The sequence below is a fragment of the Chaetodon trifascialis genome, chromosome 16 (assembly GCF_039877785.1).
Source record: "Chaetodon trifascialis isolate fChaTrf1 chromosome 16, fChaTrf1.hap1, whole genome shotgun sequence".
Lineage (NCBI taxonomy): Eukaryota > Metazoa > Chordata > Actinopteri > Chaetodontiformes > Chaetodontidae > Chaetodon > Chaetodon trifascialis.
Genome location: NC_092071.1, coordinates 14,710,913 through 14,737,094, shown reverse-complemented (window position 1 = coordinate 14,737,094; position 26,182 = coordinate 14,710,913). Strand labels below are relative to the sequence as shown.

Below are 26,182 nucleotides of genomic sequence, written 5' to 3'. Positions count from 1 at the left end.
GCAGGCAGCGGCTCCGGCTCGCAGACTGAAGCAGACAAAGGCGAAGGGAGAGACGGCGTGCCGCTATCCTGCAGCATCGACTCACACATTCACGCACACTCCCCCGCGCACACACTCCCTTCACTCGGCAAGCAGCGACGCAGGTGAGTCTGCTACTGGGTGGGATTGTCCGCAGACTTTCCCGGCAAAAAGGAGGGAATGAGACTGGAAAGGTTGTGATTTTTTTTTTGGTGTGGGCAAGTTGAGGTGACATTGTGGGTGTTTCTGTGCGGGGGGAATTGCTTTAGGGGTTCAGATGTGCGTTTTGAGCAGGTGGATTGCGAGTAGGTGTGCGCCCACCCAGCCCCCTTTTTTTCTTCCTAGAGGAAAAACTTGAATTTTATGCTGCTGCTCTTTGCCATGTGGCCACACTCATCCATCATAAATGTGCCATCATGAAACTTTTTCTTCCTTTTGCGGCTGCGATTTTTAAAACTGGGTGTTTCTAGGTAGAAGGCTGTGCGTGGATCAGCTTTGATGAGGATGACTGGAGGAGTCATAATGTGCTGCTGGTTTTGTCAGGAGTGTGTAGTCACCGGGGTGTTGTGTGGGTGGCTGGAACACAGAACCAGCCAAAAATATCAATGATGCCGCGCTGCTTTTAATGCTCACAAGAGGCTTTCATTAGGGGATCCATGCATTTTGCTGTGGTGGTGATTTTCATTCAGCTGTTCTTAAATGCCTGGAAGTGCATGATGATCATTCAAAAGAGGCAGTGATGATGCAGAGCCAGATGTCATGTAGTTTAACACTGAAAAGCTTTGATGGCTGAGAGAGAAATCAGTGCACCACCATTGCCTCCTTTGAGAAGATGGACTTTCTGGACTCTTGCTGGAGAGCGAGCCGGCTGCTCCTCCAGCAGGCAGCAGCAGCAGCAGTGATGGTGATGTCACTCTGAAAGCAGGCGCCCTGTTTGAGACAATGGACTGTCCTAGTTGATGCTTCCACTGGGGAAGGGTCACCGTTCGCTCTGCCCATTAGTGCGGCAGATGGGCTCGAAACCTGGCCTTTGTCAGCTGAGGAGCACCCATTCCACAGAGGGCCCACCCCTATCAGTGTGCCTGTCATAAAACCCCAGTCAGCAGCACAGCCAGGGGTTAGCAGGGGATTGGAGGGCCCCGCCACAGGGGTGGGTGGCGGCAGCAACAGCAGCAGCAGCATGTTTCCTTCTATTTTATTTAATCGCCTGGGCTTGTCAGTGTGGTTCTCTACTGTATACTTATATGCATCATATAGGGCATTAGACCATGGAGGACAATGAAGGATTATAGAGTACTAAATACTCTGAACAAATGAGCTTTATTAGACATTGATTCATTTGCTGGTTTACATGCATGGAATGAGAAGGGTGAACGAGATCTTCAAATGTCTCGTTTTGTCTGACCAACAGTCCAAAAACTAAAAATATTCATGTCAGCTAGAACCAGAGAATGGTTGACGTTTTTGCTGGAATAATGACTGAAATGATGAGATGATTATCAGAATAGTTGCTGATTCATCTTCTGTCATTTCAGTTCCATTTAAAGCGATGAACCTGTGCTGCTGTCATGCACGTGTCAGACAAAGCGCTTCAGGCGTGTGAAACAAGAGGTTTCAGAATTTTGTGAAACAATAACACAATAGAGTTAATTCACATTATCCTGATGCAGTTTCAATCAATTTAGATACATGATGGTGTTGAAATATTGACACCTCGAACTAACCAGCCTTCTCACTGAGGGTTTGGTTGAAAATAGCTACAAAATGGTGCAAAACTGGGAATATTCAATGACAGAAGGTACCAAACTGTGGTGTTAGGTCTGCAACTTCATCAATATGGAAAAAGCGACTTAAACATCCTAAAAGAACGTGCACTGTATGTGTTGTTAATGAGCCAGTCAGAGATGTGATGTGTTCAAAGACCAGTGACCTCATAGTCAATATTGTCAGGTCCTATAGGCTAATTGACCTGCAAGAGAAGGATGCATGACACTGGGCTCAACAGGGCAATGAAACTCTTCGGGGACGACGATTAAACAGATTTTTTAAGAAATGGGTGATGTCAGTGGAGGACGGCCTTAAACGGGCCACAGATAACTTTCTCTTTAACGTGGGTGTTTTTATGGGTGTGTGTAAGTGTTCAGTTTGAGAGCAATGCTTTTAAGAGTTTTTGTGGCTTTGGACGACTCAGTTGCGGCCATCAGGTGGCAGGTTAAGAAGAGAGCAGTCTTTAAATAGAAAAGCTCTCCAGCCTTCAGCCAGTCCGTCCCCTAACATAAGTGGTTTATTGTTTATTGGCCGAACAGATGTGTCGTTTGCATAATTTCCAAGAAGCAGGACGGATGGCATCTCTTGCGAAATTCAAATCCCTGCTATTTTGGAAAAAGAAACGGGCAAAAAAAAAAACAGGTTGAACATTGTCTTTCAAACGATGAAAGCTTCAACCAAACTTCCAGTCCAGTTGTAATGCGGTGAAACCTGAAATTTCAGGAGAACTGCACTTATAACACTTAAACTGTAAGTCTCTCTCCACTTAAATATTAATCACTGCTCTGAGAATTCATTATGTCCTCCTAGCAGAGTAGATGTACCATTGTAGAGTATAACATGACTTTGACATCTGATCTTGTACACACACATTATGGTTTCAAATTCAAACCAATATACAGTGCACTAGCCATACCCAGGGCACTGTTCTTGAGGACTTATATTGATATTTTTGGACTTTTTTTTAATAAAACTTACAGTTTTAACTTTGCCTGTATGTCCCAACCCTAGTGTGGGTTTTCTCGCAACTTCAATTTTCTCAACTCTGTTACGCTTTTGTGCCACAGATGTTTCACTAAATGCATATTCATTACACCCAGTGGCTGCATTTTAACAGCTGGACACATAATCAGCAGAGAAATAGACAAATTGATTTCAGACATCTAAACCAACAATCAGCAAGTTACCAAATGATCAGTCAAAGAAATATTTTAGATCTGTTCCTTTGAACTGTGTTGGTCTGAGATACTGATTCATCTGGGCAAATGAGACAGCTGCTCACAGGTGTGTGTGGGCGGAATAAAGAAGACGAGACAGAGACGTATTATGTACTGCTACATACAGCAGTTTAGCCAAAGCAGATGAGGCACTGGATTGTAATGTTACTCCAAGAAAAATATATCACCTTAACACATGAATTGTGCATTTTGCTCTGCAGCATTGTGGGTGTACGCCATTTATGGATCTACCTTGGCTCAAAGTGTTGAATAAGCAACAATAAATCTGCCTGTAACAGGCAGTTTCTTTACAGTTAATAAATTATAGCCTGACAGTGTTTATGCGATTTTCTATTTGTTTATCATCAAATCTTTGCCAGTGAAAAACCCAATTAACGCATGCTATTCAGTCAGTCAGGTAGCCTTAATCTCGTCCTTGTGTATAATCCTATTTTCACATGCCTAAATCTACATCATTATAATCCCTGACTGTAGCTTTCTGATTATTTAAACACTTCATTCAAAGGAATTATCTAATTATTAAAAACTTGCTTCTGTCTGGTGCCACAGGGTATGAAATCTGCAGAAGGTGGAAGGCAACCAGATCGTCTAGGGCTTTCATTGAATAACTCAGGGACCATAGTGTTCTGCACAATAGTAGTTCAATGACTAAAACCCTGCACTGAAGGTGATCTGGATATTTTTTTGGATAGGCCAGCTGATGCTCTTTGAAGTGGTCAGGATGTGTCAGTGTTTGAGGCAAGGCTGCTGGCCACTGCTGTCATAAGGACACGTTTGGCTGGAGCCTTACAGCCAGTGTTCAAAACCAGTCCTTTAAAAATGCTTAGTGGTTTCATTCATAGTCCTCTTGTATGCAGATGAAACCGTTATCAGCATTGCAGATTTGTAGAATTCAGTTCCTAATGGCCAAATCACAGAAGTGAGATGCCTCCTGTGCTTTTGAAATGAAATTTGAACAGAATGCGTGCCTCTGTGTTTGTACTAAAAACTCATTGTGCAGCGTACTTTAGCTCACCTAAGCCGGTGACTGGATGAAAATCATCCTAATATACTAGAGATTAAAATGGGTAATGAGACCTAGTTTGTTTGTTAGTGGGCTTGTATGGTCCATGTTTTTGAAACAAGCCAAAACCGCTAATGACAGAGCTACATTTGACACATTGCATGCATTGCTATGCTTCTGTTCCTAGACTCTCCGGAGCTGGTCACCACCACCGCACATCTGCCACAACCATCACAACTTTCAGTCATCATGGAGCTAGACTTTGGACATTTTGACGAGCGAGACAAGGCATCCCGTACCCCGCGGGGCGGGCGCATGAATGGACTTCCCAGCCCAACCCACAGCGCCCACTGCAGCTTCTACCGCACGCGCACTCTGCAGGCCCTCACCAATGAGAAGAAAGCCAAAAAGGTGCGCTTCTACCGCAACGGAGACCGCTACTTCAAGGGCATCGTGTACGCCGTGGCCAACGACCGATTTCGCACCTTTGACTCACTCCTGGCTGACCTCACACGCTCGCTCTCTGACCACATCAACTTGCCGCAGGGCGTCCGCTTCATCTTCACTGTTGATGGCATGCGCAAGATCGCAACCTTGGATGAGCTAGAGGAAGGTGAGCATATTTAGTAGAATGCACCAAGCACTTATTGTATGTGATTAAATGCATCTCCTTCACGAGGTAATGGATCATTTGGATTGTCAGGTTGTTCTGCAGTGGAGCTGCTGTACTGCGACCAAACTGAGACATCATAGGCCACTATGTTAAAGATGACCTGCAGTTTCAAATCTCTGCTGACAAGATTTCGGAGCATAACATTTCCAGTTCTGAGATTAGAAGTCTTATCTTTTCCGTCTAGGCTCCTGTAATCTCTTCATATGATGTGTCGACTTCTAATCTGAAGGGTCACTTTGGACATGTGACATGGTCCACTTTTCCCAGCTGTTGGCACATCTTACATTTTGTTAGGCTATGAAGTTGTCTTAAAAATGAAATGAATGTGAGGAAACGTACATGAGAAATGTTTAAAAACGGAGAAACTTGCCTTGTTTGAACGAAACGGCCACATTCACATAACAACACAACCTATAACTCATATTAAACACTGTTTCACGGGGCTGCTTTCAAAGATTTTGTGAACCTGCTTATAAAGCTGAAAGCTGGTCTCTCATTCTCGGTCTTAAAGGGACTCATTGGTCTCAGATTTTGGGTTTTCAGCTTTATACTCTCACAGGGGTTCATTCTGAGCTGTAAAGTCAGCTCTCTGCAGCTCAGCAGGATGAATGGATCATTAACTGGCGACATGAGCATCTAATTATTAAGTCGCAAGTGTGAGTTTTTAATGTCAGCTGTCTCCATCAGCATCCATAGTTCCAGCAGGCGGCAATCCCAATTAAAGCAGCACCTTGTTGTATTTTAGAGTGAAAAGAGAGGATTTTCCTGATTCAGTAGTCGAGGTATCCATAGTAACATATTTGGTGCTCTTACTTGTCTTATCAGTTTGTAGTTGCGTCTAGTAGATGGAGGCGTATAAATGGTAGACAGCTTCATGAGCAGCTGCCATCATGGTGTAGACTATATTTTTAGCATCAGAAGGCTGACCAGATCTGCTTTATGTGCTTACAGATTCATGCTGTTAAAGACAGTAAAGATGATTTGGAATCTTTTTTCGGTAAATGAATGAAGTGTTTACTTTGCATCAGACAAGATGATCCATGCATTGACTTGCCAGGGGAAAGTCAGATTCGAGTGAAACCTTTGTCCAGATGCAGCAACACAAAGCTTTTGTTCAGTAAGTGAGATGGTATGAAGATCCAGTAAAACAGGAAAGGATTAGAAAGGTAAAAGTTCTCTAACATTGATGCTGAAGTTGTTGTTGTTGTTTTTTTTTAATATAATGTGCTGAATACTGTTTAACCAGGCAAATCCTCAGCTGTTTGCCATCAACAACCATCAGATGTTTTCAAGAATCTCTTCAAGACCCAGTTAAATGACCCAACTCTCTGGCCCGCTTGCCAACAAACTTTACTTTATGAGATTCGTCTAAAGAAGTGGGATGAGGTGGACGGGGGGGAAGTTGGGGCAAAGATAGAAGATGAACTGCGGTTTAATTTGTTCAGAATGAGATGATCATCTCTGCTCCTTGAGCTGCTTAGGAGAGATGTCTGCCTGCATGTGTGTGTGTGGTGACTGCAGTAAAGAAGGGGCAGCAGAGTAAGCGCGGTGGGTGGTGGGGGGGCATTTCATTGTGCTTCCTCTTGCGGGATATAATTAATTGCTCAATCTCTTCTGCACTGTGTAATCCTGTTTTGTGGCTTTGTCTTTGCTGTAATTTCTCCACATTTGGCCTAATTGTTGCCTTCTGGATTCCCCCTTTTGTCAAAATTTCTCTTTCTCTCCATCTCTCTCCCCCTGCTGCATTTCGTCTTTACTTTAACTTGTCTCCCTGTCTGGCCAAGAACAGCACAATCTGCTGTAAAGACTGGAGCTCGATAATGCCGAAGAAAATGGAGGATTATTTAGTGAATCGGAGGAAAGATGAGGCAATTTAGGAAGAGTACATTTCCGATGAGGCTGTAGAATATTTTAACTCTGTGAATTTTTTATTTTGAAAAATGGTAAAAGACGGCTTTGTCCCATATGACTAAAGTCTTCCTTTAATGTCCAACAAGGAAGTCAGTCAGTCTTACAGCAGACTTCATCTGGAAGGATAGTTTTTATAATGAAAGTTTAAGCAAACCAAGGGATGCACGCTTTAAAATCAAAACACAATGAATCTTTAATAAGTGAAGATGTGTCTGTGCTGTGTTGCTGTTACTGTCAGTGTGAGCTGTAAAGCAGGTATTGTTGGGACTGATCTGCGCTACTGTCTCATGGGAGAACCTTGTAGCTTAAACTCCTCATTTTTTGCTCAGCACCACACAAAGACATGCAATTGCAAGCTACAGCACAAATAATAAAAAAGCTTAATAGACATTAGTGTGAAAGTTCACTTTTTTCCTTCCTCAAAAGGATTTTGTAGATTACTTGAAACCATCTGTATTTTTTCAAATCACAAAAACAGCAGACATTCCCGTTTATTGGCATCTAACCCATCTGATACTGTAGTTTTGGTGTTTAGATATCCATTCCTGAGACTCTAGGTTTTCTCTTAATGCGATGGAAATGAAGGGCATTTGGTTTGTGGGGATCCAAAGATCAAAAATAACATTTGGAAAAACTCAATAGCAACATGTCTCTCTAGAAACAATCTGGTTGCTCAAAGCCTGTTTTTATTCTGAAAACGTCTGCAAACAAAATTGACACCATCTGCAGTATGTGCTATCTGCTTCCACAAAGTACTTTTAGTTGTTACACTAGATCGATGTGAGATGAAATCCAAGATGATGATAACTCGAGTTCCTGCAGGTTCAGATGTTTCTGTGTGGACTCCTCTGGGACTCTCAGGTGTCAAAGTTGAATAGCAAAGTGTGTTGCAACACACTAACCCAATTTCTCTCTCCTGTCAACAGGGGAGAGCTACGTTTGTGCATCAGAGAACTTCTACAAGAAGGTTGACTACACAAAGAACGTCAACCCCAACTGGTCCGTGAATGTAAAGGCCTCAGCGAGCCAGAAGAACATGCAGTCCTTAGCTGCCAAGGCTGCTTGCGAGCCCAGAGAGAGCAAGGACTTTGTTCGACCCAAGCTAGTGACGGTGATGCGCAGCGGTGTGAAGCCACGCAAGGCTGTGCGCGTCCTGCTCAATAAGAAAACGGCACACTCCTTCGAGCAGGTGCTCACCGACATCACAGAGGCCATTAAACTTGAAAGCGGGGTTGTCAAGAGGATCTACACACTTGATGGCAAGCAGGTATGTCTCGCTTTTAGTCGTTACCCACCTTACATCATTCTGTCAGGTGCTGCTGCAAACCAGAGTTCATTGGGTCACAATGAGCTTATGAAAGACCTTCTAAAATCCAAATAATAGGGCCTCTGTTCTAGAGGGTATAAAGCAGGTACAGTACAGTATGTAAGCAAAGCTACACAATAGGAAAATTTGTGGTCAGGATTGGGGACAATTCATCATTCATACCATCCACCCGCACCCAGGCAGGTATCAGGATCAAAGGAAAGCAGGAAGCAAATTTATTTTCACGGAAATGCCAAAAACAGACAGAAATGTTATTGTCCGCTGCTGCCATCAGTCAGGAATGACACGGCAGGTCCATGAGAACCTCCAACATCCATGAGAACAACCTGTGTACTCAATGACCCGCATTGTCTGCAGTCTTTATTGTGACTTTCAGTCTGATGCAACATGCTCTCCTGTCTGTGGTTCAGGTCATTAGTATCCTGTCCACCTGGCTTTTGTTGTAGGCCGTTGTTTTTGCTCGAGTGATCGAGCATTGAAAAGCTGGGAAGTCCTGGGAAGTTCTGTCTTCCAAGCATTATGGTAGCGCACAAAGAGCCCAGCCCTGTATTGTTGTATTTGATAATTTTGTCCCCCTTGTTACATTTGGGATGGTGCATGCTGGTAGTTTAGCAAAGCGGTGAGAATATGGATCGAGAAAAACCTTTATGTCAACATGTGAAAGTAGCTGATGCCAGTGAAGACACTGAAGCTTGTAAACTTATTCTAATCAGAATCTTTAATGTTACGTAACGTTCATGTTACTTCATGTCTTCTCTTCTCTTCTCTTCTCTTCTCTTCTCTTCTCTTCTCTTCTCTTCTCTTCTCTTCTCTTCTCTTCTCTTCTCTTCTCTTCTCTTCTCTTCAGTCGCATGTTGAGGCTGAAAACACAGACATCTCCTGTGTCGTGTAACAGAAGCCACAGAATACAGGGCAAAGTGTCTTTGGTAACCTTGACTGTTCTCTGGTGTTCAGTTAAGAGACCCTTCGGCTGTTGAAGCCAAACAGAATTCAGGGCACTGCAATCCCACGAGGACGAAAAAACCTGCACAGAAAACGTTTAGTTTCTTCTGGATGGCTGTGGGCAGGAAAAGCTTACGCTGACAGCAGACTTTTATTTTCTGTACACAAATGTAAGAGTTCAATGTATTGTCTCCCCAATTAAAACAGGATCAAGATATTGCCCTCAACATTTAAACTGGGAAAGATGCACATCACATCCTAAGTTCAATCAGCTGAATAAATTTTTATCTCAGAGGTTTCTTCCCAATGTAGGTGGTAAATGGCGCCAGCCAGGCTGCAGCCTCTTGTGTTCATAAAATGCTTTCACATGCTTTGCTTTTAAGACAATTAAGAGCAGAATGCATTAGATACTTGCAGTGGTCACATAAACTGTGCATCATTTCAATACTACTGTTGTAATGAAGTACATTAATATCTTGTACGGGCGACTTCCTTCCTTCGTAGAAGTGATGTATGTAGAGTGGAAATGGGAAACTCAGCTGTGATTTCAGCTGCAACAAAAGCCCAAGAATGGCAAAAGCTGATCGCCAAATGCTTTAACTTTGCCTAAAAGTCGATCCCTGGGGGAAGACTATTGTTTTCTCAACACACTGGCTAAAAGGACATAATGTTTTATTCATGTTCGTGCTTTATTGGAGCAGTGTTCAGGGACAGGCACAGCCACCATGCATGCAGGGTCATCCACCTGGAAAGGTCTGTTAGATGGACCATCTACCTTTATATCAACATGTGTGCCAGTAAATGAAATGTGAGTGAGCGGTGGGGTCCAACAGTAAAGGTTATACATGCATAGAGAGGCAAAAATTGGTCCTAAATATGTTTCTGTGCAGTAGGGATTGACCCTCTTACTACAAAACCCGTCACCTGCATCATAAAATGTATCTTGTAAATAAATACAGTTACTGATCTCATCTCTTCATCATTTCAAACAAACCCACACCTGTCACACCCATAACTGACTGCATGGATCAAATATCTCTGCTTTCCACATTACTGTGAATCACAGGTAGTTAACAGAGGCGGGGATGTGGAGCAAGCGTGGAAGCATGCGTGGATATGAACACGGACATCTGTTCCTCCGTCCTGTCTTTGATTTGGTTAAATGCTTGCTAATTCTCCTCCGGAGACCTTTCTCCTGTATTATTATTCATTACAGATGCAGTGGGGATCGTGCCTTGCTGAGCTTCTTTAGGTGTTGTACCTTTTTTTTTTTTGTCCTCTGGATTTATACGGTCCGAATCACATGTGGCGCGGAGGAGGGGAGGTACGCTGAAATGATAGATGGGGGAATTTGATTTTAATGCTGTCTCCCAGGGGTGCAGTCTGGTTGCCCCAGGTCTTGCACTGGTTTTCCTACAGAAACACTTGCTAAGATGTTTTGATCTTGTAATTATCTAATGGAATATGATTATTATTTTCAGAATTCATTCGTTTTATCTCTGGACTGTGGTTAGGCTTGAACCCTTTTCCAGCTTGAATTCCGCCATGCATTTGTAATGAGTTGTTTCCACAAAATGAATTTAATAGCCACCATATGGTAGCTGTCCCAATCTGAGCAAATTCTCTTGTCATCACTGTAGATAGAGATTGATTGTTCCTCAATTAGTGTCCGTTGATCGCTGATTGATCGTGCCCAGGACTCCCGCTTTCAATGCAGTGCACAGAATTGCGAGAAATGCTACACACGTTATTGCGGTGTCTTTGTGTGCAGAGGCACACTGCAGCTGCTCTGTGGTGGAGGTGATATGGTAGAAGCAATATTGATGCAGTGCCCGCCCCTCCCTGACTCTGCGCCGATCCTCCTCTTCCCATTCCATTGCGATAGCTGCTGGGACCGGTTGCTAGGAGACCACATCCAAGGCACAAAGAGAGCCCAGCTGGTGTGGACTGGTCTGTCAGATACCACATCCTGTAGTGGGTGTGAGAGTTTACTATCAATGCAAGCCTTTGGTTTAAAAAATCACATGTCATGTTTTTTCTTTACCTGTATGCATCTCATAATTGGGTTTGAAACATGATGGGATGCACTGTGTGCATGTGGAGCTTTAAAGGGTCAGTTTTAAGATGGAAGGAGCTTCTGGTTGTATTTTTCTAATGCTCACTTTTCACTTGATTTTCGTCTTTGCCTCGGTGCTGCGTCGCCTCTAAAGACAGCCTGCCCTCCTCTCTTTGTCAGTGTTGTGAACAAAATCACTTCCATTTTCCCCTCAAATGCTGGTGCTTTTCATTTCAGTCGGGAAGGGTGGGGCCAGTGGATTCAGGACTCATTTTCCATTCTTAGAGCAAATTAGGATCGTTTTATTTTAGCTGATGGGTAATAATTATTCCCCGTGCCTAAAAAACGTGGGGAAAAAAAAGCTTGATTTGTCCTCCCTGCTTCTAAAGGCTACATTAAACCAGAGAGCATTTATTTAATTGCTGGCTGCCATTTTGTATTCATTCCTCTTTGATAGACGTGTCTGCATAGGAGAATAGTTTTGATTTGCATTCAAGATCCACTGCTTGTTTGTCTGAATAGAATTTGGGAAGGTTTTCGTCTAATAGACGCCAAATCCAAATGTCATTTTGTGAAATATGTTCAAGGTACATTGTGTTGCCGTGCAGTTTGTCCCTCTGAATTATCTTGACCAGGCTGCAGCATTGCAGAGGACTCTTTAACAGATCTGAGTGCCCATTATTCTGGCCCGGTTTAGTATCTGAGGTTTTATGGCAAGTCCTTTTTTTTAAAATTGATTTGGCAACAAAGAGCCACAAAGGAGAAGGATAGAAGAAACGGATGCTTCAGGCACAAGGTCACACTGTTATTGCCAGAGAACAAAAGACTCCAGTTTGTTTTAAAAGTTAATAACTCATGCAGTGATAATTCACAGAATAGGATATGGATACAGGCATGGGTTCAGGGCTTCTTAACGACTAAAATACATCCAGTAATAGGGAAGAAAAGCCTGCTTTTTCCTTGGTTATCAGTGCTCTCGCAGTCTGCCTGCTCTTTGCCATGCTGCAGAAGCAGTTGTCATGGCAATAAGCTCTGCCGTGATGGATTCGGTTTGTGACAATGGCTGTAATACGCTGAGTGTGCTCTTTACAATGGGTCTTACCTGCTTGCTCTCTGCTCCTCACCCTTAAGCAGAGCTCACTGCAGGCACATTTCACTCGCACACGCACATACACACACACACACACACACACATGCAGTGTTACATGGAGGCAGACAACCAGGCTGACGGAGGGGCGTGGTCCCCATGATGAAGCATCTCTAGCAAGCATGGAGGCCTGAATCCCCTCACAGCCCCCCCGCCCTGCTGTTTCTGTACAAGCGCCACATCAACAAGTGAGCCTGACCTGGGGGGGGGGGGGGGGGGGGAGAGAGGAGGAAGCACAATTTAATAATGCTAAGGCCACATCAGTCAGCCAAATGGAAAGCCTACTTCCTCAGGGTTGGGGAGGAGTGGGGGTTAAAACAACATGCACCAGCTGCTCCCCATGACTGTGCAGATATTGCTGCCTAACTGGCTCATCTGTGCTCCAAATGCATCCGGAGCACCTACAGGAGCACACAGACAGACACTGTGCCAGTGCACCGAGGTCACAGACAGGTCAGAAAGGCAACAGGCTATAACAGTAACTGTTTGATCGGTACAAATCACTGCAGTGCTCAAATATTGGCTTTCATTTTGTATTTCGATCTGCTGGATTTGACTTACGTCCAGTAATTATATCCATCAACTGAGCTGCCCGCTATGAAAGCAAACAGCCTGTTTTCTGTACTTTGTGTTGCGTGTGAAACCTTCAGTTGAGATGGACAAAATGGAGACACCGCGTGTATTTTGGAGGAATATTCCACTCGGTGCAGAGGCGCTGATATTGATCAGGTCTGTGTGCCTACAGTGAAGGAAATGGTGTGGGAGTTTCCCCTTGGGTTGTAAAGCAAGGTCTTTATCTGTTTTTATACCTCTCTTTTCTCTTACACAGCACAGTAATCCTGAGACTACACAGTATAATATTTAATGAACATGAATTTGTTCACTGTGAGTTCACTTGTTTTTACTGTTTTGCCTTTTACCTTTCAGTCAAATGTCCTGCCTTCAACTTCATACCCCCTCCTATCATAGAGAAAACACAGTCATTTGTTTGAGGACAAAAGAAAACCCTCAAACTGATCTGAGATTACTCGTCTACAGTATCTTTCAGAGTACAGCAGATAAGTGTAATCAGTTACATTTGATTCTACTGACCGGCCATTTGCTGACGCATTAAAGCCGGCGGTGAGTCTTCGCTGTTTGTCAGATAAGTAATGATCAGATGAGCCACCCAGGTCACGACAGAGAGTCGAAACATTATAAAGCAGCATCGAGTAGCTTTACTCGAGTAGCACAAAGATCAATTAACATGGCCCAACACAGCCAGAGATGAGACCTGGAGAGTCATCAGTCGTTCATTCATTATTGCTCTAACCGTGTTGGTGAAAGGAGGAGCTGAAGTCCAGACAAGCAGCTGCTTGTAGAAGACAAAGGATGCGTGAGCTTTGTTTAGAGATGCTTCTTGCTGCTTTGCACAAAAAGCTGTGGCAAGGAGCTGCTGTTTGACTATTGTTGACCTGAGATAGAGAATGTTGTTTTGCAGACCAATATAATGATCGCCCACACAAAAATATATATATCATACCTTACATTAGTCATAAAACTCTAAGGCACTGCTCAGCCCAGAATTTCTGGTGTCTCAAATAGCTTGTGACTTCATGTTTTGATGAATAAATCCCCTAAAAGGCGAAAAATCACATCTCCGGTAATTCAGTTTTCTGTTTTATAGAGCAAATACTGGAAAGGAAAACTACTCATTGACAGGATCTGTTGAAACTTGTAGCCCTCTCTCTTGTCACCATGTTCAGAATTACATAGCGCCCCGTTTCTATATTTACCACTTGACTGCCATGACCTACCTACCATTGGCCAGAGTCCGGATAAAGGAACTCTGAATAATTCAGTTGTTGGAGTTGGTGGATCTCTGCATAGCTGCTGGTGGTGTTGGTGGTTTTCGGGGGGTCATGTGGTCCTGACAGCTGGTGAGGCAGAGATTAGGGATGGGCTTGGTGGGACAGAGGGTGGTGGGCACCTGGAGTCTGGAGGGCGCCAGTTTTTCAGAAAACCCCTCCCACCTGCCTCCAATAAACACACTAATACATATAGAAATACTGAATTGCATGGTTTGCATGTGCATAAGTAAAAGTGATGGGACAGAGCTTATGGTCATCTTTAATTTGAATGTCATATTGCCCGGTGGATCTGGCTGACGACGTCGACTGACCTTTTCAAATTGAGAGGGATGCTTCTTAACCTATATCCAAATGTTCCCAGGCTGGCCTGCCCTTTCCGCACTGCAGCCATGTTTCAAAGAGACTCTGACATTTGATGTGATCACATGCAATGCAGAGCGATTTTCCACAGCCCTTCTATCAACTGTCGACAGATGTCAGAGCGAAAATTCACTGAGGGTTACAGTAACTATTAACCCATGACAGGCATCCCATGTGAGAGGAAAAACAAGTGACAGTGGTGATGTTATTAATCAGGACGTTGTGCACATGCAGACCAGCTTTGGGTGATTGTTGAGGTGTCTGTGGGACATTTGATACACAATGCACATGAATGATTTGTGGGCTTAATGATGCAAAGAGGACTGGTCAAAGATCTGCACTGTAACTGTACAGATGATGTTGGATCTTAAGTGATCCCTGCAGGAAATAGGATTAGTGGGATTGCTTAAAGGGATTCATTGTTTTTGCTAAGGACTCTTAAGGAGGATGGGTGCTCTTGAATCATGGGCTTCAATCCAGGTTATCTCAGAGCATGCTTTTTTTTGCACTATCGACCTGCCTGTAACACATCGATACATTGCATTACGAACGTAGATAGGTGTAGTTTTTAGTTGGTTTTATCTATCTATTTTTCTTGGTTCAAGGGCAATGCTTCTGTAAGTCACTGGCAAAGCTCTTTGCCAGATAGAAATCATTTTTTTTGCTGTGGAGACACCGTACTTCATTCACCATTTTGGCTTTTTTGCTTCTGTTTCAAGCATGGGTCTGTATGGTACAGATTTGAAAGCCAACCATGTCCAATCATGTTGAAATTCATGCAACATCTTTGTTTCAAGGTATTTCTTTTGACTCCCCTCTTGGGTCGATGAGTGCACAGATAAATGCGAGATTGCTGCCTTTCAGAAACCTGCAGAGAGGACAGCGTCTTCGTTTCAAATGGAGATTCTGTTAAGAGAGATTAAGGTGGCAGTCTGTTGGATAAACACTTTATCCCTTTAATCAGCTCTGTTCTTAAAGCTATTAAAACATGGACTAGCCTCTACCCTCCCGCCCCAATCCGGCCCATTTCCATCTCTTCTCCTCTGCCCGCTGGCCTTGGGGGAAAAAGAGCACTTTAATGCTTCCATCTTATGATTAACTGTCAGGTGCCCTTGTTGCCACAAAACAGTTTAACCTAATGAAAGTAACATGTATCTAATCTCTTGATAATGAACACAGAAGAAAAGCCCTGGCTGGAAAACCAATTAGATTTTCATCCCTGGAGTCAAAGCACCATCTCGGCAAGGATCTGCCAGGCCTGTATCCAGGGTATCTTGTGGGACGCAGAGAGGGTACAGCTGTTGGATGCCTCGCCAGCGAGTCACCACCGCACACTTTTAGCTTGTCTAGCAAGACTGAGAGTCAACATGGCAGCTGATGGGGTGGGGTGTTCCCAAATTATCTGCAGTTCATAGTTTGGATGTGTATCACAAAGGAAACCATGATGCATCTTGGCTATGCTGGCAAATGTCCCAACACAGGGTAATCTTTCAGGCTGTGGACCTCTCGAAGAGTCCAGCAGAGAGTCTTGAGTCAGTGCGAGTCGTGTGCTTTTTAGAAAATCACCCACAAAATTAGCCCTTTGAACTACGACAGAGTGAATCATCTGTGTGTCAATCGTTTCATACGGCTTGAGCCAATAATGTTAGCAAGAACAAAATTCAGCTAGTGTTGAAAGGCAAACTGTAAATGAGGCTGAGATGCTTTGTCGGAAATTTCATCTGCACCAGGAAAAACAACCAAGGGGAAGCAGAGCTTTTAGTTTGAATGGCTTTAATAGGCGTGCCTGAGCTGGTAACAAGGACCGTATAATGGAGAGCATAGGAGAAGGTGTGGCCCAGAGACATCTGTCCACTAAGGCCATATTGTGTCAACAGCTGCTATAGAGAGAAAGACCCTGGGGAGGGAAGTTGAATCATTTAAACATTACAGCAAAGGTGTAACATTATACTTTCTGTTTGGGCTTTTTTGTGCCTTTGTGTGTGTGCTTTGTTATGTGTGCCTACTGTAGCTAAAGGCATGTTAACATGACAAGTAAGACACAAAAGCAGTCTGCTACTACATGAAGCTGACTAAATGCTTTGGCTGGCACCCAAGAAGACCTAACTTTTACTTTTATTCATGCACAAAAGCCTGTGTGTTTACTGTTTTCATCCTTTTTTTCAAAATGTAATCAACATTTTCACTTCTGCCGTCAGATCTGTGATCATGTCATCCATGGTGCTTCCTCTGCACAGCTATTAGCAGTGCTTGTTCATGCTGGAAATGCCTGCATAGAGGACATTTTAATTAGTCCTGAATCAGCATTTCAAATGCATTTTATTAATTAATGAATGGTAACAGCACAGATATAATCAGATGAATATGAGCAGATAATCTTCTGTTGGCAATTGCATAGTCTTGGGTTCTGTAACTCTTTCAGTAAGTGCAGAAAAGGCCTTGATTAGCATTCAAAACGGACATTTTAACCATGTTAACGCGTATCCTCAGGGATGGTACTGTCGGTCCACCACTCCATTACTCGTGGTGAAATATCTCAACAGCTTTAACATAGATTTCCATGAAATTTGGCATATATATTCATGTTCCCCTCAGGAAAAATGTAATGACTGTGATTCCTTAACTTACATCTAGCACTCGGTCAAAATTTAAATGTGTCCAGTACTTGGTTCATTTCTAAATGCCTGCAAAACCAATAACATTCCCACGAGCCTCGCTTGTGCTGTGTGTTCATTTCTTATTAGCAAATGTTAGCATGCTAACATGCAAAAATATGAACATGGTGAACATTGTACTTGCTTAGCACAGTCAATGTCCAGCCTCACAGCGCCAGCAGCATGGCTGGAGACTCTTGGTTCTGGTATGATACCGGTTGATGTGAGATTATTCAGGTTCTCAAGTTTTCTCTCTTCTGGCTTCACAGGTCACCTGCCTTCAAGATTTTTTTGGTGAGGATGACGTCTTCATTGCATGTGGACCAGAGAAATTCCGCTACGCCCAGGACGACTTCTCTCTGGATGATAACGGTGTGTGTGACAGTCGCCAGGCCTATGAGCTTTATAATAATCATGCAATATAAATCGAAAAACAGTAAAACAACACACCTTTGAGAAGGTTAATGAAACATGTCAATGCAGCAGTTTCAACCTAAAGACGCTCAAGTATTATAACTGAAAAGATGAATGACTTTGTGACACCTACAAATGTATCCATATACATTAAGACACACTTGGCTGGGCTTTTGCACCGTTTCTGTCTGCGTTTTGATTTAGATAAGTCTATTAAATTGTACATATGACAGCAGCTTGTGGAAAGCATCCAGTGGAACTTATGTTTTGCACTTCATATTTCAGGAATTTGGCTCATCATTTACTGAGTCACCGAGACTGTAAACTGTACAGTGCAGCAAATGAAAAAAATTCTATATTAATGTTATGGTGGTATGTGCCAAGTGACTGCAGTCACAGAGGGTCAGTTTTCCCAATATTTTGGACTGTTACTCTATTACAGAGACGTCCTTACTCTGAAATCTCATCTCATCTGTCTAGTTAACATAATATTGTGAAGATAGACCTGATGATTAGATATTTTAGAGAAGGGACTGGAGAAGAATGATCAAAGAAAGAAACTCGAGCACCTAAAATGGATTGTGTGTGTATATAGAAAATGAAAATGAAAATGTCCACATGACATCTCACAGACTCCTTAGACGTATACTAATGTATTCTTTCTGTGAATGATGTTGTATTCACATACGAAGCTGTGTGCTTGGTTATTGTGAAGCAAAAAATTATGTATATGAGAGGGAAGCCATGAAAGAGAGGGAGTCGACGAGAAAAGTGTGTTATCTGCAGCTGGCAGCAGGGATAGGAAGAGGTAGAGAAGAAGAGGAGCCATTAATCTGCACGGTGACATGTTTAGGCCAGCTGATCTGCGGGTGCTGATACTGCTGAGAAGTGGAGGAGAGAAAATGTAAAAACCAATCCTCTCGCAGAGTCTCCCTGCTCCCCACAGACCTGAAAGCCCTATTTTTAACAGCCCACTTCCACCTAATGTCTCCTCCTCGAAACATTCTGAATCTTTCTAAATGTCTTTTAATCTTAACGCAGCGCTGATACAGGCCTGATTTGTCATTATGCTCCCTTCATCCCGTCTCCTCCCCTCAATTCCTTGTCAAACCTTGGCAGGATGGAGATGCCGGTTCATTTGTAATGATCTGGGTCTTTTCCTCTCAGCGTACTCCCCGCCTCTCTCCCATGGAGCCAAAGCTGAATTGTTTCATTCAGTTGAAAATGACCTTGGGGCAATACTAAATAAAATTGCTGAGAGTCTCGAGCATCCAGACATCAGTGAGTTAGCCTCAGTGGAGTAGAGGAGGAGAGAGCCCCGTCTGTGACGCATGACATGGACAGTACGGCAGCAGACGCATGTCTCTGGATGATTTATGGTCAAATCCTGATGTTTTTAAGCCATTTATCCATACAAACATGATTGCAATAGATACATATGATGTGTTTTCAAGGAGTGTTTTCAAAAACACATGCTGTTAAATGTTCCTTCTATACTTTTGTCTGCACTAGAAATGAGCTTTTCATGAATAACCAAAATAGACTGAAATCCCTTGTGGTTATTTTTCACAGTCTTTATGTTGAACACAAGACGGACGTGCAGACAGAGAGGAGCACATGTGCACCTGCAGCTCTGCTTATGCCGCGACAGCATCAGTTGAGAGGGAATCTTCGCAGATAGACTCGGGGGCTATTTCGAGACCACTGAGTAGACAAGACAAGCTGCCAGTCTGAAGCATTGTCACAGGCATGGTGGCACACCTTGCAAACAATAGCACACGCACATACGTCTGTATCCAGCAGTGTGTGAAGGTTAAGAGTGAGAAGACAGACGTGGTGCGATCCCAGGAGACGGAGGGAGGACAGATAGTATAATTAGCATCAAAGTGGAGGAGAGGAGGGAGGGGGAGGAAGGAGAGAGCCTGACAGTACAAACAGAGGGGAAGATGCATAGGGAGGGGTAGCAATGTCTGGAGTCTGTCTGCACTGATTAATACAGTGACCCAGAATATACTGCATACATTTCTCTATGATTTAAACAGGCGCTCACTGCTATATATGTTCATGGATTCACAAGCAACAGATACCACTCTTGAATAATAGGCAGTAAGATGGCAGTGAAACTACTGACAGTTAGAGATGGATATTGTTCAATTTGGTGGGCATTCAGGTTCGAATTACATTAATAATCGCACATTAAAGTGACGTCTAGAGCGCTACTAATGCTACTTCTAGTTGTCTTGTTTGGTTTAACTCAAGCCAAAGTGCATCAATAAAATCCATTCTAGTTGACACGTCTGTTTGGCCTTCGCTGACAGTAAAAGCCTGTGTGCTCTGAGGCTGGTGTGAACGCAGAGAACAGACCTTCACTTTATGTTTTTCTGCTTTAGTCCAGTTTTTTTTTCCATTTCTTATTATTGCAGAAGCAAAACATTTTAATCAGAGAAGTTTTCATCCAACTTTTCATTTACCTATTTTACATGATCAGGAAAGAACCTGATCTGTCTGGATCGGTATCAAGAGGTCAGTCCAAGGTCGTCAGGTCATCCAATTCACTGCAAATAAACCCCCCAAACATGTTATTTTTACATTTTCCCATTTCTGCCATTCTAATTAACAGAGCTGCACTACCAAGCATCACTTGCACTTTTGGTTTTGGGTAAAAAAAAAAAGCGATGATTTGTGACTTTATTTCTGCTTCTTTCCACAGAATGCAGGGTGATGAAGGGACCCAAATCTCAGCGTGGTTCAGCAAAGAGCCCTGGTCAGTTCAAACGCAGCAAGTCTCCTGCTGAATCGAGTGAGCCCACTGTTCTGTCACCTCCACTGTGATGCTTCCTTTTAAAGCACAGCGCACACTGACCTCAATGTGTTCTGGAAATCAAAACTAAGACAGCTGATGGGAAGTGAACGCCAATACAACATGAGATATGGCAGCAGGGAGATGTAGTTGTGAAATGCTTAATCCCAACCTGATCTGGTGGTGCTGGTCTGTAGCAGACCTTGACCTTTGACCTCAGTCTGACGGGAATGGTGAGCTTAAATATGGATTTCTCTTTCAGAATCAATAGTGGATGATAAATGATGATTAAAAAATACCTTCAGGTTTGCTTCCAACGAGCACATTTCAGGGATGCTAATGAGAGAAACTGTGTTGTTTCTCTTTTTATAAAAATAATTTGCATTTTGGTTTCTTTTTGACAAATGGCAGAGAAGGAGTTAAAACGCTGCTTCTTCTCTGTTGTTTGGTTTTGCTTCAAGAGCTGAAGACTGTTTTTACTAGGGGGTCCAAATGACATGAGTTCCTTAATCTCATCCAACACCCATAAAAACCCTCTAATACCTGAGAATGAGGACAGTAAAAATCCTGCCTTTGTCTGTTATACTAAATCTTACTTTAGTATAATAAACCAGCCTTTGTGTTTGTACTAAATCCAGTTAGATTTGATATAATGTTACTAAAGCAAAGTCTTTTTTAAAAAAGTCATGAATAAAACATGAAAAATAAAGACTGTAAACAGCTTTCAGCTGTTTGTTTGACAATCAGGCATTTTAACAATTAATAATATCCAGGAGGCAGTAGAGCATAGTAGAGACACTGCTGCTGCTCACGCTTGAATCTTTTATGCTAACACTGGAGTACAGTGCTGCACCTCTTTGTTACAATGCTATCTGACTTTATGTAGACGCACCATTAGTTGGTGCCATGAATTCTGATCATGTGCATTCATATAATTCTTTGACAGCGCTCATAAAAACTATGAACACTGGAAAACAAAAACACTTTTTCTCATGTTTCACTTAATAGGTTTAAATTATGCATGTCTGAGATTGTGTATTTTGTAAAACTGTATACAGTACTCCCACTGCTTACTGCAGTGTAGCGTGATGGCACACCCACATGCTGCAGAGATTTAAAGCCTGTTGAAGTATGACCAAGTGACAGTGTCTCTCCAACAGTGGGAAGACAGAGCAGGTGAGCTGTTAAACCCCCTGTAGGATAAATACACAGCGTTGATGCTCTCAGAGCTGGCAGTGTGGTAGCAGCAGGTAGTCCACAGGTCATGTTTCATGCCACTTTATGATGTGTGGCGGGGGGTGTTTGGGTCTCCAGCCCTGCGGGTTCCCTCTGTCCTTCAGCAGTCTTGAATATTTTATTGATCACTGATGGGGGATGCCTTGCCTTTAAGACGGCAGATGGTCGGCCAACACGCCGGGAGGCAGTTTACTGTGGAGCATTAACCACCTCTATAATACCTGAGGTCAGCAGGGTGATACTGGCGTCAGAGGTATGTGACTGGCCTATGTTAACTGGGATCAGTGCATGTAAATGTCTGCGTGAGGCCGAAAGAAATCTTTTTGGGATCTTTCTTTTACAACAGCTTAACATGTCAATTAAAAGCTGTGAAAATAACAAGACAACCACATAAAGCCAAATATATTCATCCATTTAGTTTCACTTAAAGCTTTTCCTGGCGTGAATTCGAAGGCTCACCGTCACAGAGCTTGCACAACATGACAAAAAGTGTATATATAATATTTTAGTTAATATGAGATCACAGATCCAGGGCGCTGCCACAGAATTTGTATACTTTTATGTTATTGAAATTGTACCCAGCCAAAACACAACACGCAATTATGATCGAACATGAAAAGCTATTAAGTACTGTATTGTGCCATCTGGCTCTGAATGCTTCTCCTGCCTCTGATTGGTTAGCAACTTGTATGGATGCCTCTAATTGGGCCACAGCTCAACAATAGGTGTGCACCTTCAACTGCTGGGTCATGTTCTCCAGCGTGTCATATCAGTCTAAAATATATGTCTAATTTACCTCGCAGTTACCAGCACTTTCTTCAGCCTCTGGCATCAAAATAAACAACTTGTTTTAGCGTGCACTGAGTTTAATGAGTGGAATGCATTCAAAAGTGTGTTTGGCATGGTCCTGGGACAGAAGCCCACAATGAAACTCACTGATCTTCAATTAAATGTGGCCACAGTGGACTGAGTTTTCTACAGAGGATGAATAAATCTATCAAATGTAAGAGACCAAACCTGGACAGTGTAGGCAACTGCAGAGAAAAGCTCGGCCTGTTCTGTATGTGTGGGAGCTGCTCATGTTTAGATGTACTCATTTTAAGATAATACGATTTGCGATTTGTCCTTTAAAGTGTTCAAACAGCTTGTTAAGTCTACATTTGTACGCCTGTTTATCTGGCTGAGTGGTTAAATGAAGCCAGTGGCATTAAGTTGGTTAACAATGAAGCTTTATCCGCGTTGTGTTTTCAACACTCGCTGGCTCAAATTTACACCGGCCATCTGGCTCATAGTCTCCAGAATTCTTTTCATCTCTTATAGACAAAAACTCTTTTAAAGCACTTAACACACACAGCTACATTACATCGCACCGCTCTTAGATATAAACACAATGTTCCACACAGAGGGAATCCTAGCAACGTGGCAGGACGCAGAGCGAGTGAATAAAATGTCATCTAACAAACGGAGAGCTTGTCAGCCACCTAAACCTGGACCGACAGCGTCGCTCTACACTGGAGCCAAATGAGGCCGCAGTTCAGGAATGACTTTTCTTCACAGCCAACGAAAGAGGTCCAGGCCTCCCTTGCTCCACTTTCTAATCCACACACTGTTTACCTCTCTTTCTCCTGCCCCCCCCCCCCCCCCTTTTTCCCTCTCCTCTGCTCTGTGGGCTCTCTCAGCCAACGGGACGGGCTCCAGCAGCCAGCTCTCCACCCCGATTTCCAAGCACTCCCCCACCTCCACCCCCAACAGCCCGAGCCTCAACAACAAGCAGAAGGTACCCGGGCCTCTCCTCCCCTCTGCTGACCTGTCATCTTTTTGTCTCCAACTGCATCCTTTGTTGCTAACTCTGACTTAACTCATGCGATTTTGCCCCTCTGTGTTTGCAGGATCTCTACCTGCCCTTATCTCTGGATGATGACGATTCTCTCGGCGAATCAATGTAGACTCTCCTCCTGCAGCCTGCCTCCTTAATGGCCTGAAACACAGAAGTTTTGATACCTCTGCTGCTTTCCACCTTCACTCACAGTGCCACCTGTTGTGTAGGAGACCCACTCTTTGTCTCTTTTTACGGCCTTAGCCACCAGGGCTATGACACCATTTGCTGCTTGAGAATAACACAAACTACAAACTTCTTTTTTTTTTTTTTAAAGATCAGTTTTGACCTCGTTGTAACAATCAGCTCACCAATGTTCAGGCACATGTTTCCACGTGGAGGTATCTCTCAAAAGGGCACACAGTTCACTGACCAGCAGATTTCACGGTGTAAAAAAATCCACTTTGGTCTCCAACGTTTTGTTAAAGGATGCACTTAATGTTTCAATCACAGAATTCCAAGCAGCAAATGGGTATTTTTAGGGGTGTTAGTCAAAGCGGACTCTTTTGTATCACTTGTATTTGTGACGTTCCTCCATGTCCTCCTGTCCTTCTGGTTAAAGGTGTGAAAGGTAATGGTTCCTTGTCAGAGGAAATCTGTGAAGCCAGATTAAGTCCTTCTAACCCACTGTAAATACTGTGTATAGCTACCCATCGTAACATCTCTGCCCAATGTTCATTGCTGTGCTTCCATAATGTCACTACAATGTCTGTCTAACATTTGCTTAACATGATACAGGGTATGGTCAAAGTAAAAGAAGAACCAAAACATAAAGTCACACCAGAGAGGGTGAGGATGTGTGGGATGCAGCAGCTCCTGAATGAAGAGGATTATTGGTCAGAAGCAAATGCCTCTTCAGTGAAAATTCATGTTCCCAACTGAACATAGTCGTGAGAGATTATAATACCAACATAAGCATGGAGGCCTCAAAATGTTGGCAGTAATTGGCTTTCACCTTGTCTGATCAGGGACAAGGAACCATCCGTCAGAAAAAGCATCCCACAAAGCCCTCAGTGAAGTCTTTACTTTGGTGTTTCCTCTATTTTGACCTTCTACATAGACAGTAGGCTATACATGGTTTATACCCTCTGTGTAGTAGATTTTCACAAACTGCAGTGCATGATATTACTGAATGATTATGAAACTTTGGGCATGTAAAAAGCTGATTTGAAGGACCTAATGGTGCATAAAAACAACCAAAGGAAAAAGTAATAGTCCATTTTAAAAAAGAGAAAAGCAAGCAAAGCCAACACACATTCATAATTTCCCTTTAGACCAGTTGATCACCACAACTGGGTGTGATGTTTTTAATCGTACAATCTGTGAAATTCTGAATAAATAAAGGTCTCAAAGCCAAAGTAGGATTTTTAGATCACAAATTATAAGAAAGGGGAAGATGTGTAACTTTATCAGTTGTAAAATTCTTTAAATATTGTGGAGGAAGCACACCTGGAGATTTCTGCATGTTACTTCTACGACATCAAGGTCAAATCATCCTCATCTGAGACAGTTAGAGTGTTTTATCGGGGCGCTAAATAGTAGTGGGATCTCTCCTATTTTGCATGGCTCAGCATAGTTCTCAGATTCAGGGGGAGATGAAAACATAACGGTTGTCTAAATCTATGTTTGGGTTTCAAATTTTTATAAAGTTTATTAATTTATATCAAGGGTACTCGTCTAGGTTCTTTTTTCGCCTAGTTTTAACTTTGCTCACGTGAGCTGTAAACACTAGTACTTTTTTCAGGCCTCTGTGTGCAACGTCCTATGGCCATACTTCTTTTTCTACTGAAGTTTTCTCAGATTTCTGCAGGGAATCAAGCCTGAGAATCGCTAAATTGGGTGACACTGAAGCACAAAGCAGGGAGCTACTTGTTCATCGGACACTTTAATGTCGACTTGCCAGCATTGCGATGCGTGACCACAATTGATTTCTCGATATATTGAAAAACAATGCTGCACATGTAGCATCCTTTTAGATGAACATCTATGCATTCGGATTCAAGAATAGTTAAAATTATTTTCTGTAGGAATGGCCTTTTTATACCCAACAGCGTAATAAGGAATGAACTAAAACTGAAATGTCCATGCAGTTGTTCCATTGTGATCGTGTGACAGTCTGAGAGTTGTATGTCTAACGAGTGATCCGGTGCCCGCCCTCTGGATAAGCTTTGAATAGCTGATCTCATCAGTCGCTTAATGCTCAAGGCAAGCCATCACCAAACTATCTGGTGCTGTGAATTACACCTTTCTCCTGCAGGGAGTGCTGTCTGCCACATCAGCACAACAGCTAATACGATCAGCTCATCCAAAAGCAGGGACACCTCACTTTACCCACCATTTTGTACAAAAACTCCCGTTTGTTGTCATTTTTCTCAAACTATCGGTTCTGTATAACCTTACACGCTAATAATGTTCTTGTTTCCTTGATTTGTTTTCTACAGCTTATTACAACGCTGCAGCATATAAAGCATTAACAGAAAATGTTGGTTGTCTTGTGTTAACCGGCCCGCCACCATGTAAGATGGATGGTGTGAATTCATCACCTACAGTGGTGCCTTTTTTTTTAGATTACTGTCTTTTGATAAAAGGAAAAAAAAAATGAAATGGGACATCGAAGGCTCGTTCTTTGTTAACAGCTGTTTGTAAAACATTTTTAAACATCTTGAATGAGGAGGCCTCCCAACACACTTTCTTTTGAAGAGTCACAGGACACTTTATCGTGGTGTAAATATGCTCCCTTCCTGTGCTCTTTCATATGTATGCCTTTCTGATCGAATGAATGACCTTTTTTTTCTTGGAAATTTACAATGTCCTTTTTAGTGGTATTTTGCAATGTCACAGTGGCTTGTTTCAGTGCTTCATTCAATGTATTAACCGGTATCCTTTTGCAATTAAAACAGTCGTATTTCA

General features: G+C 42.8%; 1 protein-coding gene across 2 annotated transcripts; it reads left to right on the top strand.

The window, feature by feature from the left end:
- Positions 1-26,182, top strand: LOC139344473 (neuronal migration protein doublecortin-like). 2 transcript variants are annotated; one of them, XM_070982699.1, is made up of 7 exons: positions 1-143; positions 4,214-4,639; positions 7,537-7,877; positions 17,216-17,318; positions 20,071-20,124; positions 23,076-23,173; positions 23,286-26,182. In XM_070982699.1, the coding sequence occupies exons 2-7, from the start codon at positions 4,276-4,278 to the stop codon at positions 23,340-23,342; spliced, it is 1,017 nt and encodes a 338-aa protein (XP_070838800.1). In that variant the 5' UTR covers positions 1-143; positions 4,214-4,275; the 3' UTR covers positions 23,343-26,182. The 2 variants fall into 2 exon arrangements, with proteins under 2 accessions (XP_070838800.1, XP_070838799.1); XM_070982698.1 differs by having other exon boundaries at positions 20,071-20,160.